We start from the raw sequence: 12,766 nt of genomic DNA, 5'->3' as shown, positions 1-12,766 counted from the left end.
GCTGCGTGCCTTCGTAGACGCCTGCGAAAAGTTTCGACCAAGCAGCCGGTCTTTCCGCCACCTCGGTACGTGTTCAATATGTTGCGCATATTTGATCTGTTCATGTTATACTGTGTAGTTTACATGTGTAGATCTAATGATGCGTTCATGCTAGTTTTCATCTGTAATGTCATGATTTATTTATGGAATAGATTAAATCATTATATGCCTATAATCTCAACAACATCTACCACCCAAATTAGTTTCATTAAATATAATATTGAATATATTTTGATAATATATTTATCTATATTGAAAAGGTTACTATATTTTTTATAAACTTAATTAAGCTTAGAAAAAATTAACTAATACAAAAATCAAAACATAAACTTAATCAAACTTAGAAAAATTGACTAATACGAAAATCAAAACGATTTATAATATGAAATGGATGTCATTTTTCTATGAACAGTGTAGGTTAAAACAAATATACATACAAACACAAGACTGATCTTTGGCACGTGACTACACCCTCTATCCCATAAAAAAACAAATTTCTGAATACGAACGAGCATAGATCCCATCTTTCATTCATCTATCACTTATTAAACACAAGCGTATATACACGGACACAAACAGTCCCTTTAACGCAAAAGACGAAGAACTAATCAGTGAACCACACAAACATCCTACTGAAAACGACCCGTTTCTAACTAGTATTCCCTACCTATCAGATTTGTAGTATAAACATATGCAGTCCAATCATTTCGGCAATAGCTAATTACTCCTTCCGCCCCATTCAATAAGAGCAGTCTTCAAAAACTATTATTTAACTTTAAATTTCTCATATCATAGTGTTTATAGCAACAAAATCTTAAAATATATGCAAGCAAATTTAAATAACAATCCAATGATATTATTTTTATAGTATAAAATTTAATTTATAATAAACAATTTATTGATCAAATATTTAAAGAGTTAAATCTTAAAATATGTGCGCGCCTTAGTGAGAGGGATGGGTGAAGTACATAAAACGTGTACTAACGAGTTAATAAATAAATATTTTTTTAATTTATTACTTAAAAGCCAATATAAAAAATAAGATATAATAAAAAACATTAAAATCAACTCCAAAATAAGTTTCAAATTTTAACTAGCTAGAGTTTGCAGTTATGGGGCTCTTCGTTTGCGCTACTTTGCAGCTACAGCAATAGTAGCCGCTATTAAAAAATTAATTGCGATTATAGCAGCTGCTACGCCTGTGCTACCACAATTAGCACAAACGAACAGCCCCTATTAAGCTGGAGTGCAAACAACGAAGCTGTTGAACATAAGCTACAACGAAGCTGTTGAACATAAGCCGGTACTATACCAAACAAGCTTCCTAAATATATTTGGAATTAGTGAAGTAAGCGTAGCTTAATTGGTTAGGTTACACCTTGATTAAAGCTTTAGATTTGACATAAGTACTCATATTTACTGTTAATTAAACGACAAACTCGTCAACAGCCAAGATATATCGGCCATCTTTTAAGGTATGTGTGTACGTGTTAGGGTAAGTGTGCATGCGTTGTGAACGCCCAAAAAAGAATATTTGAAATTAGATTATTTTTTTAAAAAAAAGAAGGCATGAACAGAAAATTTTTTTAAAAAGAAAAAAAGCATGAACGGAAATTTTGAGAAGTACAGAAAATTTTGGCACAGCTGAGACTATAAACGCCTCACAACCACTACCTCTACCAAATTATCTCTAGACTCTTGGCTTCAACCAAAAAAGCGTAAGTAGATTGTCACCATCTGCACATGCAACCTGAAAAACCAAAGCTAACCCTCCATGAAGCAATCAATCAAACAAGCCATCACATTGCACAGCATCATCATCTAGGACCAGATCACCAGAAGCTACAACCTTGTTTATTCCCTGGAACGAGCACAAATCTACAAGCTTGACACTTTGACAGATTGGGAAAACATGAGAGCTGCTGCGAATTCAATTGGTCAATTGAAGGAAACAACATTGGACAAGATACAAGTACACTTATTTACATGAGAGATTCAAAGAGCCTTTTTTTTCCCAGATATTTTTTCATGTTTTGTTTGCTTGCAATTTCTGCAAACCAAACATTGTATATGATGAGCTTTTGGAAACTGGTTCCAGACTTGACTAAGGATCTGGGTTGCCGAGTATAGCATCATCCCCGGAGTCATCTTCATCTTCACTAAGTTCTTCATCACTCGACTTATCTTCGGGGGTTACGCCAGCATCCTCAGGCTTTGCATATTTTTCGCAATATTCTGCACAAGCAAAAGGAAAGCGAGTGAGCTTCTGGTATCGCGTGGGAGAAACGCAACAGTGCAGTTTTATTTGACCAAGAAAGAATATGAAGTGTCAACCCATACTTAATGAAATCAAGTATAAAGAGAAAGAAAAGTATTAGTTGTACTATAACGATAATAGAAACCAATGCCGGGTGAGCTGTGCAATCTAAAACCGTGGTCAAAGCTAGCAGTTCCTGGCAATACATCTGAGGCTGAGTGCTCAAGGATCAAGAAATGTGTTATTCTGCCTGCATAGGGGTTGTGCCATGCCAATAAGATGCACCAGTTCCTTGTTTAATTTTGTTATAAAGCAGCTAAGCAAGATTCCCTTTCGAGCCACGGGCCGGCTAATGACGCAATTAGCAAGTAGTTAGTGCATAGCAAATGAAATCAGTGTATTTACAAGTGGATTAAGGCTTATTAAAATAAGATATGGGCTTCATAGTATATTAACACAAAATAGAAGTCCTGATAACATTTTTTAAATCATCCTCGTCTATACACGCAATCAAGCACCCCATGAACCAACCAAACAGAATCTCCACTCAGGGAAACCACAAATCCACAATCAAACACCAACCCCTTGCATCCCACCAGCCAGGCACGTCTCAGCCCAGATCCTATAAAATGGCAACCAATCATACCCTAAGTTGCGGATGCTACTGTCCGATGAGTCATCGGTGCTATCTTTGATGAGAAATAATATGGAATGTTGTCCTTATTCCTATGGAACCAACCTCCAAATGCACACTGTAAGCCTCTGGTGATATAATCATCAAAATCGGCAGTTTGGTGTAGAGCAGGGTTCAAGAAATGAAAAAGACAACCCCTGAGTTGGCAGCAAAACAACATAAAGGGCTAAGAGCACAAGAAGGAACAATTTCAAGAGGTCCTCAAGCATGTTTCCCATTTCAATTCTGATATTTTACTTCGCAGAGACCTTAATATTTATTATCTACGCCGATGATGAACAAGGCCTATAGTAACTGGCAGCTACTGGACTGACAATAATGCATAGAATATGTATGAATGGTGGACAGATTTATTTATTAATCAACAAATTGAAATCAGGCTAAATTAGCTGGTTTATGAAGCAAATAATGTCTGCAATGGTTTTGACAAGTAGTAATAGTTTCACTCGTCCTCTTTCTTTATGTGTCCTTAGCTACTTTTTACAAGATTGGTGCACACTACACCACTAACCAGTACCTAGGATGGCAAATAAGAATCACATGCACAATCAAAATATACTCCTTGATAATCAGTAAAACATCAACTAATGAAGTTCTCCAACATTAGCATGGCACAACTATAATAATCACATAATCTGACTTCTGATATGGAAATAAAATTAGAAAATATAAAATCAGCAATATTAGCAGCACCTGAAGTTGTAACATAAGAGTTAATCATTACAATTAGATCTTCAACACAAATGCTATAAATAAACAGTCCAATACGCTGATAGTTCTTCTCCGGTAAAAAATAATAATTAGGATACACTAGAAAAAGCTTTAAAATGGTAATTACCTACAAAAAAGGGAACTTATAGAGATACAGAAAGAGCCTTTTCAAATAGAAAACTGCCTCCAGCCACAAATACTGGAATACCTCACATAGTCAAACATCTCATAAACATGACACGAAAAAAGAAAGAAGATTCCCAGTGTAACATTACACATGGAAACAAACCAACAGCAAGCATTTATTCCATTCTTGAGCATAATGAAACAAGTCATGCCATTATATACAAACAAAGGCTAATTTTCAGAATGGCAGACATGGTTTTGCCACAGAACATAGGATCATTGAGAGATCATGACAGAACTATTGACTCTGAATAACCCCCCAAAAAAAAGACTCTGGCAGGCTATTTCAATTTCAAATTGACCTCCTTCCAATAAGAACTATCAAAAAAAGATCTAGTAAGGCTTCTAACCCCCAAAAAAAAAAAGGAAGTCGACAATTATGACAAAGCACCTTAATGTTCCATCACTAAACTAATAAAAACCTAATTCACAGGTAAGATTAAGTGCATATACATCCTGGTTAGAAAGCACCCAACTACACGAGAATACTGATTCTAAAGCAGAGAAACTAAAGGGCTTGCTACTATGTTAGAATAAAGATAAGTAGGACAACCATTGGACACCTTCATACCAATAATTGGTTGCTACCACGCTAATGAAGGAAGTAGGATAAAACAAAACTGTGAGCCAATCTTGCAAAAATGCATTGTGGCATCATAATATTAAGGCTTGAATTTGTGGCAAAATGTTATGGACAAGACAGTTAAACCAAACAATAGTTTAAGACTAGGCAGAAACAATAATTAGTTCAATGGCTTTAAACCACATCACCTTTCACTTTTTGTTCATAAGCAGGACGATCACGCATCATCAGTGCAGCAGCCTCTCCATTTAATGGGTCAGAAGGATTTGGGTACAATAGAAGTTGTGGAAGGAAGACTTCGAACACATTAACTAGATCTGCCAAAAATTCATGGAAATATTCAACCCAGGGTTATAGAAGCTAGAATAAACAGCAAGTACCCGTACTAATAATGACAAGGACGAGAGTTATCTCACCAAACATTGGGCTCCACGTCTGGTTAATGACATCCAAACACACAGAACCAGACCTACATTTTCAAGTCCAACAAAAGCAGGTCAGCAACAATTGATTACACAAGCTTCAATCATTCCAGAAAAGGGTATGGACATCAAATCCTCACATTTCATCCACATTAGGATGATAAATCTTGTTAACGAAACCAATCGACGGAGATTTGTAAGGATATGCATCAGGCAATTCTACTCTAACCTTCCAGACACCACCTTGATAAATACCTGCCAAATTAAGCAAACATTCATCAGACTCCATATCTTCTCTTCCCCAGTCACTGAAACAAGACTACTCCTGGTCAACTGAACAAGCAGGCAAAATTCATCCAGCATCAGCAAGAGCAGCCCTAGAACCCTACGCTTCACCAGTAAATGCCAACAGAATGGGCACATGATCAACAGTCAAAATTTCCCAATTCTTTCCTCTACTATTTCCCCTACATCTAGATCAGAGACCAGAAAAATAAGAAACGCGGATCATCAGGCCAGGAACCAGGAGGAGGAAAAACAAAATCGGAATTTGCGTGCGCGATCGTACTTTCAGTAGGCCCCCGGAATTCCACGAAGAACTCCTGCATCCCATCGTTCACCATCTCCACCTTGTAGTCGCTCATCATCCTGCAACAACAAGAAACCAAGAAAATCCCCAATCCCCCCACCCCCAAAACAACAAACAACAACACATCAGATTAGACGATGGAGACCACCAATAGAAAGAAAAGAATCAAACCGGGCAAAAACACAATTCCACCCCCCCCCCCCCAAAAAAAAATAAATAAATAAAGGACAAGATCCTCACAGCTTCATCAAGTCCATCTCGCGGCGCTTGCTCGGGGAAGACATCTTGACACAAGAAGAAAAAAGAAAAAGATTGGATTTCTTTTTCTCCTCCTCCTCTCCCCACCTCTTGAGACGCGGTTCTTGGGGATAAGGGGAAGAAAGAAAGAAAGAAAGAAGAAGAAAAAGGGAGAAAGAGATTGCGGTGCTTGTGACGGTGGTGGTGGTGTGGTGCGTGCGCCCTCCTCTCCTCTCCTCCTCCTTCCCTTCCCCACCCCCTGCGCGAGATTTATTTTTATGGCCACTGCAGCAGCAGCCGTGAGAGAGGAAGAGAGAGAGAGAGAGAGGCGAAAGTGACAAAGAAAAAAGAAAAAAAAAGCGATGAGATGAGATGATTAGGGAGAAATGGCAGATCAACCTGGCCTAATTCCAACCACAAACATTGTAAACGGAGCGATTATAATTAATTAAATATTAACTTTAGAAAAACTTAAAATTTATTAGTATATTGTTTCAAAGTAACTTTTCTATTGAAGTTCTTTTAAGAAAACCACACTGTTTAATAGATTAGAAAGCATATGCGTGAAAAATATAATAGACACTTTGTTATTGTGAGAATGTATTTAATTATTATTTAATTGTACCAAGATATAAGATGTCTGCACTCATCGTAGATTTAGTTTTTTAAGAGATTATTAGAATGAAATTATCAACCATTCGTCAAGAAATGGACTGATGGTGGGAATCGGGTAGAAAACATTGGATCTCTAACCTTCCTTAACCAATCGTTTAGGTTTCTTAGTTAGTCGGTTTTCTCTTTCAAGTTTCCTTCCAGGCGGTGGTTACGTTTGGGAAATGGAATCAAGTATAGAAAACAAGGGATCCAACTTTCTTTAACCAATGTTTAGTTTGTTTCTTTTTCTTTTCTTATCTTTGTTTGTTTCTTTATCTAAAACACGTATACCAGGTGAGATTGCTAAGGGGCGCGATTGAGCGATCAGCCGATCCCCTCCCTCCACGTGGTTTTCTTTTTCTTTTTATCTGACACCGTATTATTTTTTTTATTTTATTAAATTTATATAACTAAAGTTTGTACACCTCAAGTTTACACATCTAATATATAGAGACCCAAAGTTTATAAGTCAAAAGTTTATATATCCGATTTAAATATGAATTTGAATTTAAATATTTTTTATATATAGTATATCTATACATCTAAAGTTTATAGATCCAAAGTTTATAAGTCAAAAGTTTACATACACGTTTCAAATTTGAATTTGAATTCAATATTAGTTTATAGACCCAAAGTTTATAAGTCAAAAGTTTACGTACACGTTTCAAATTTGAATTTGAATTCAATATTAGTTTATAGACCCAAAGTTTATAAGTCAAAAGTTTATGTACCCGTTTCAAATTTGAATTTGAATTCAAATATTAGTTTATAGACCCGAAGTTTATAAGTCAAAAGTTTACATACCTGTTGAAATTTGAATTCAAATATTAGTTTATAGACACAAAGTTTATAAGTCAAAAGTTTACATGCCCGTTCAAATTTGAATTTGAATTCAAATATTAGTTTATAGACTCAAAGTTTATAAGTCAAAAGTTTACTAAAATATTTTTTATGTATAGTATTTCTATACATAAATTTTTTCAACTTCATTCTTTTTAACTTTATGGTGTACTTAGTAGTAGGAAGAGAAGGAGGGGGGAAGGGGGAGAGAGTGTATAGGGGGAGGGGCGGGCGGGTGATCGCTCCCGTGCATTAGCCACACCCTATATCAGGTGCTCATATAAATACGTGCACACTTACCTTTACTTATCTCGTCTACTGCTGCGTCATCTATCATTAGTCGTAAATGTGAATACTTATTTTATGTATAGAATTAAACCTAAGTGGGTTATGCTCTCTTTATAGTTTGTTATTGATTCTAGTTATATATTTAGAATTTATTTTTGTATTTCTATGATAAAAATTGAAGATATAGATATTTCTTTTAGAAAGCAGGAAGTTTTCATTACCGGCATTTTGGAGAAAGCGAACCACATAAACAAAGGTCGTATAAAAAAATAAGACTTGCTTAATTAAGGGTAAATTAGTCAAATAATTTGCTTAATTAAATACCTTCGAAATGAATAAGGAATCGGCAATAGTCCGGATAGATATCAAATATTATCTTTGAACGAGTCTGACTAAGGAAATATATTGGTAAAACATACCGTAAGATAGTGATAGCTATCCATATGCGTTACGGTGTGGTATGATTGTCTAGTCTACTACTGTGTAATACGTGTTACTCTAATCTATATGATCGACTTAAAAAAAAATTAGGCAAAACCAAACCCTATAGGCCTCTACCAACCAGGTTACTAGCACTTTGGTCATTATATGCCGTAGGGAGTAGAGAGAGGGATCGTCTGAGAGCATCCACAATATGGTGTAAAAGTAGTCTATAAGCAATAGAATATTCCATTCAGTCACCTATTACCATTGTGCAACTAGCCCATATAGAAAAATAGCAAAAGATATCCATATGCATATGGACTACCCATATAGAATAAATTATATTATCTATCTCTACTTCTCTTTCTTCTCCTAATGATACATTGTATCTATATACATTGTGGACATTGCCATAGGGATAAACTATTTATGTGGGTCCCATCTATATATGGATCACTTATCCATATATATTGGTGATGCCCTAATGCGCCATCACCCGCGGCGCATGATTGGCCCGTGCCCCAGGCACAAATGGAGAAAGTAAAAAAAAAAGATCGCGGGGAGCGATCACCTGCTAATTAGCAATTTCGATAGAGAGAAGCTAAGCTTATGCGGTATTTTAGTTCAGCACTTCAAATTAGCCAAGCCTCTCGTAAAGATTTGTTTGGACGATAGTGGGATAAAAAGAGTGAAATTGGGTCAGGGAAATGAACGAAGGGTTAGATTAAATAAAAGAGGGAGAATGAATAGTTAGAATTTAAAGATGCTTTTTGATGGGTGGAAAATCATTTCCCTAACCAATTAGTCAAACAATGCCTAATTGTTTAACTTTTTTTAAGATGTGACTAGCAAAATTAGAGCCACACTTTAGCTAACATGAGACATTCTTATCACACTTTTTATCTTAGTAGCATGTGAGGCCTAAATGATGGAGAATCTTTGTCATGAGTATGGTTATCTCTACTTAGAAAAACCATTTTTGCAGATATGGGGTATTTTTTTTTCCCAAGCAGACATGACCCTCAGAGCAAAATGGCTGCCTACATAAATGCAAACCCAGGTGAAACTCGCTGTTTCGCAGGCCTGCAAAAATACCCTTTATTTTTGTAGGCGGACCTCTTATGTGATCCACCTGCGAAAATTGGCATGGATATAAATAGACACGATATGGCACCGCGATTTATTCTAAGTCTCACCTCACCTCTCCTCTCCCTCACCTCTTCTCCCTCAGCTCCCTCAGCGATCGGCGACGGGAGTGGCGGAAACCGGCGATGGCGACGCGTGGAGGTGGCAGGGTCAACGACGACGAGGCGAGGGGTCGGCGGCGGCAATGGCAAGGAGGCGGGGTTGGCGCAGCTCCCCTCCCCTCCTTCCCATATCCGACCGAAGGGGGGAGGGGGGAGGAGAGGTGGCGGCGGTGGTGGTTCCCCTCCCTCCCAGATCCAGCCAGAGGGAGGCCAGGGGAGGGCGGTGGCGACAGCGACAGTTCCCCTCCCACCCAGATCCAACCGGAGGGAGGCCGGGGGAGGGCGGCGGTGGCGGTGGCGGCGGCAGTTCCCCTTCCTCCCAGATCTGGCCGGAGGGAGGGGGAGGGCGGTGGTGCCTCCTACCCCCGGCGGCAGCGGCGCCCCTACGTAGTTCCTCTAACCCTAGATCGGTCGGAGGTTGGTAGGGGCGCAGGTGTGGTGGCGGCGATTTTTTTTGTTCGTCGAGATGATTTTCACAAGCGGGTGACTGGGCCGCCTGCGAAAATCATCGATTTTTACAGGCGTTGGCATACAGGCGGATCATTTCCCTGCCTGAAAAAATCATTTTTGGCCACCTAAAAAAACCATTTTTCTAAGTAGTTTATCAACCAAACAACCATCTAAGTCAATTAAACTTATCTAACTTGAGACGTGGCAACCTTAGGCAAGTTATAAAACCCAATCAAATAGTTTACTGGGCTTGTAAGAATACAGGTACTCACCTGATAATATTAATACATGGTCCTAAAAGTTCACACATTGTACAACGAACGGATCACTTTACTGTTAAAATGTGCTTCTCTTTATATCATTTTTGTCTTCTAGAGGCCATTTCAGGTTTTTTTATATATAAAAAAAGAATTCTACCCATGCATTTCAGGGTTTTTAGGCTTGGTTGTTATGCTTTTGGTCCTAATTTTTTTTCTGCAATGTCACTCGCTGGTCCCACATGCTTTCTATTGTCGTTTTATAGGGTTTTTTTTTGTTACATAATGGATATTCGGCCTTAACTTCATTATCAATTCATAGGACTTTTTCTGACAATACGGTGATACAAAACAATGGAGTAGATAATGGGTCATGTTTTTAGGGCCTATTTAGTAGAGCTCCAACTCTTAAATTTAACTCAAGGAGTTGAGTCTCGAGTGGAGTAGTGGAGCTATCTAAACCCAGCTTCATCTCTGTAGTTTATTTTGTGACAGAGTTTTCTTCAGCTTCACTCTTATTTTAAGTAGAGCTGAAACTGTTTGGCTAGGCTCCAGCTGGGGTGGTACTGTGCCAAACATGCGCCCTTACAGTTGTATTTGTTGTATATCTCTACAAATATACTTTTCGACAAACTTTTTTCTACCATGTGTGTTCTTTCGTGCACGAGGAATAGGAAAATGCGCAATGAAGTGAGCGCTACTTCAAATGCTTCAATCAACGTGCAGAATACATGATGTAAATTGTTTCATCCACACAAACCAATTGTGACATGCTTCTTATCAACGGGAGAGGAAGTAGGGGAATGTTTGGCTAGTCTACCACATTCTATCACATATCAATGTTGTTCGACCTAGTGCCCAATTTGCAGCCATGTTTTTGACTTGTCATAAGAATCTAGCGGAGCACCTGACTGGTCATAATCATGGACAATTGGACACAGCATCTTGCCTAGTTTGGATTAAGCCGTGACCGTGACATGACACCGATTGGCACACAATGGTTCGGCCAAATGAGGGTTGCATCCAAAGTTCCAAACAGCCAATCGGAAACCGTCAGCCAGGGCTTCCTCTCTAGTTCTTCTCTCTCCGTTGCTAAATTGTAGGATAAACACTTTAGTTGCCTTATTGGATTATATTTTGAATTTTAAATTGTAGTACTTATTTCCATCGTAAACACCTTGATTGACTAAAAATGCTTAAAAGGATAGGTGTTTTAGGCCTTTTCAATTCATATGAAAAACATAGAAAAAATGGACGTAGAAAATTTTTTGAGGAAGACCTTTGAAAATAAAGGAATGAATTCTACCATTTCCTTTATTTAGCAAAGCTCCAGCTTTAACTACATCTCTCCTAAAACTATAGTTCAGCCAAACAGTTTCAGCTCCACGTAAAAGAAGGGCAGAGCGGGCTAAAGTGCTCTTACAAAATGAGTGGAGCTATATTTAGGCTGCTCCACAACTCCACTCCAAATCTAACTCTTGGAGTTGGATTTAGGAGTAGAGTCTTGTCAAATTGACCCTTAGCAGGAACAAATATATAGATTATAAAACACAGGAAAAATATAGTAAATATCTTTTGAAACATTGAAAAAATATAGTAAATATTTGCTTACCATATTTTTCTTTGGGTGAATAACCAACACGATATTGAATTTTCGCTTAAGGATCAATTTAGTCCATAACATTTTGCATTGTCCAAACAAATCCCTAAAGTTCATTGTGCTTTTTAATATAGTCCTTAGACCCTCTAAAAATGTCACGTGTACATTCCACATCATATATGCAGGCAATATTTAAATGTCCATTATACTCTTACGTTTTCATAGGAAATAAATAAAAACTATTGAGAAAAAACAAAAAAAAAGTTTTGGCCATTGGCTAAAATATGTAGCATTGGTAACTAAAAAAATTGGCATTTTTCTTAGTTTTATGATTGCTTCTTCTTGCTTTTCCCTTTGTTTTTTTATATAAAAAATATAAGGTTAAAATGGACATTTAAATATTAACTTTGCATGCATGAATGATGTGGTATATCCACGTGGCGTTTTAAGTGGGTCAAGGACTATATTAAGCCGCATGATAATCTCTTGGGACTTGTTTGGACATTATAAAATATCAAGGATTGATTCGATCCCCGAGCAAAAGTTGAAGCATTGAACTGGCTATTCACCCTTTTTCTTTGCGTTTTATAATCATCTATTCCATACTTTTATTCATACTTTAAATCTATATATTTATAGAAAAAAATTTAGTCTCACTACGTTGTGAAGGAGCATATTGAAGTCTTAGAAATAATACTACTGACATAGAGTACATTCGACTGCTGGTTTGTGACTATGACGCAACCGAAACTAACGGTACCACATACACGTGGCTATAGCCGGTTTGTCAAAAAGACACATACTTTCTCCATTCTAAAATATTGCTATCTAGGATAGAATTTACGGATCTGAAACCATTTGTTATATTTATTATTTGTAAGTCGTGATTGTGGTGGTCTCTGCCTCTCTGGGCGGCCAACAAAAACCACGAGTCCATCCACCACCGCCGCGACACCGCCCCCGCCGCTGCTGCAGCACCAATCCACCATACGCGGGGTCGTCCGTCCGTCCGTGCGATGCCACGGCTCCCGACGAGGGTGAGCGTGCGTGGCAGGCCAGCAGTGGCCGGCGGCCGTCTTGCCGGTGTATTCAATTGGAGCCGTGTGCGTACGGGGCTGTGTCACTGTGCCCGTCGTCAGGAGCCTGGATGTGGACTCGCATTGGATTTGCTGAAAGCTAGCCCGCGTACGGCAGAAAATATAGTACTACTATTCTTGTACTCCCCTCCGTGCTTGAATATAAGTCTCAAAATAAGTATAGTCATGGATATCCGTGTCTAACGTTTAACC

The 12,766-nt window shown here is 38.0% G+C and overlaps 1 protein-coding gene across 1 annotated transcript; it reads right to left on the bottom strand.

Moving 5' to 3' along the window:
* Nucleotides 1–1,871: 1,871 nt before the first annotated feature.
* LOC127752937 (ubiquitin-conjugating enzyme E2 4-like) lies at nt 1,872–5,995 on the bottom strand. The gene is made up of 6 exons (XM_052278388.1): nt 5,722–5,995; nt 5,461–5,540; nt 5,033–5,147; nt 4,887–4,939; nt 4,659–4,787; nt 1,872–2,274 (listed from the first exon to the last, which is right to left on the bottom strand). Exons 1-6 carry the CDS (start codon nt 5,763–5,765, stop codon nt 2,144–2,146), a joined length of 552 nt encoding a protein of 183 aa, XP_052134348.1. The 5' UTR covers nt 5,766–5,995; the 3' UTR covers nt 1,872–2,143.
* Between the last annotated feature and the right edge of the window lie 6,771 nt (nt 5,996–12,766).

Source organism: Oryza glaberrima, chromosome 10, assembly GCF_000147395.1.
Source record: "Oryza glaberrima chromosome 10, OglaRS2, whole genome shotgun sequence".
Classification (NCBI taxonomy): Eukaryota; Viridiplantae; Streptophyta; class Magnoliopsida; order Poales; family Poaceae; genus Oryza; species Oryza glaberrima.
The sequence above is the reverse complement of the archived record's forward strand: the minus strand, read 5'-3'. Positions and strand labels throughout refer to the sequence as shown.

Excerpts from the sequence above, each read along its gene's own strand:
- LOC127752937 (XM_052278388.1), bottom strand. The coding sequence starts at position 5,765 with ATGTCTTCCCCGAGCAAGCGCCGCGAGATGGACTTGATGAAGCT. Across the intron at positions 5,541-5,721 it reads GAGATGGACTTGATGAAGCT|GATGATGAGCGACTACAAGG; the intron begins GTGAGGATCTTG and ends TTGTTGTTGCAG. Across the intron at positions 4,788-4,886 it reads GACGTGGAGCCCAATGTTTG|ATCTAGTTAATGTGTTCGAA; the intron begins GTGAGATAACTC and ends AATTTTTGGCAG.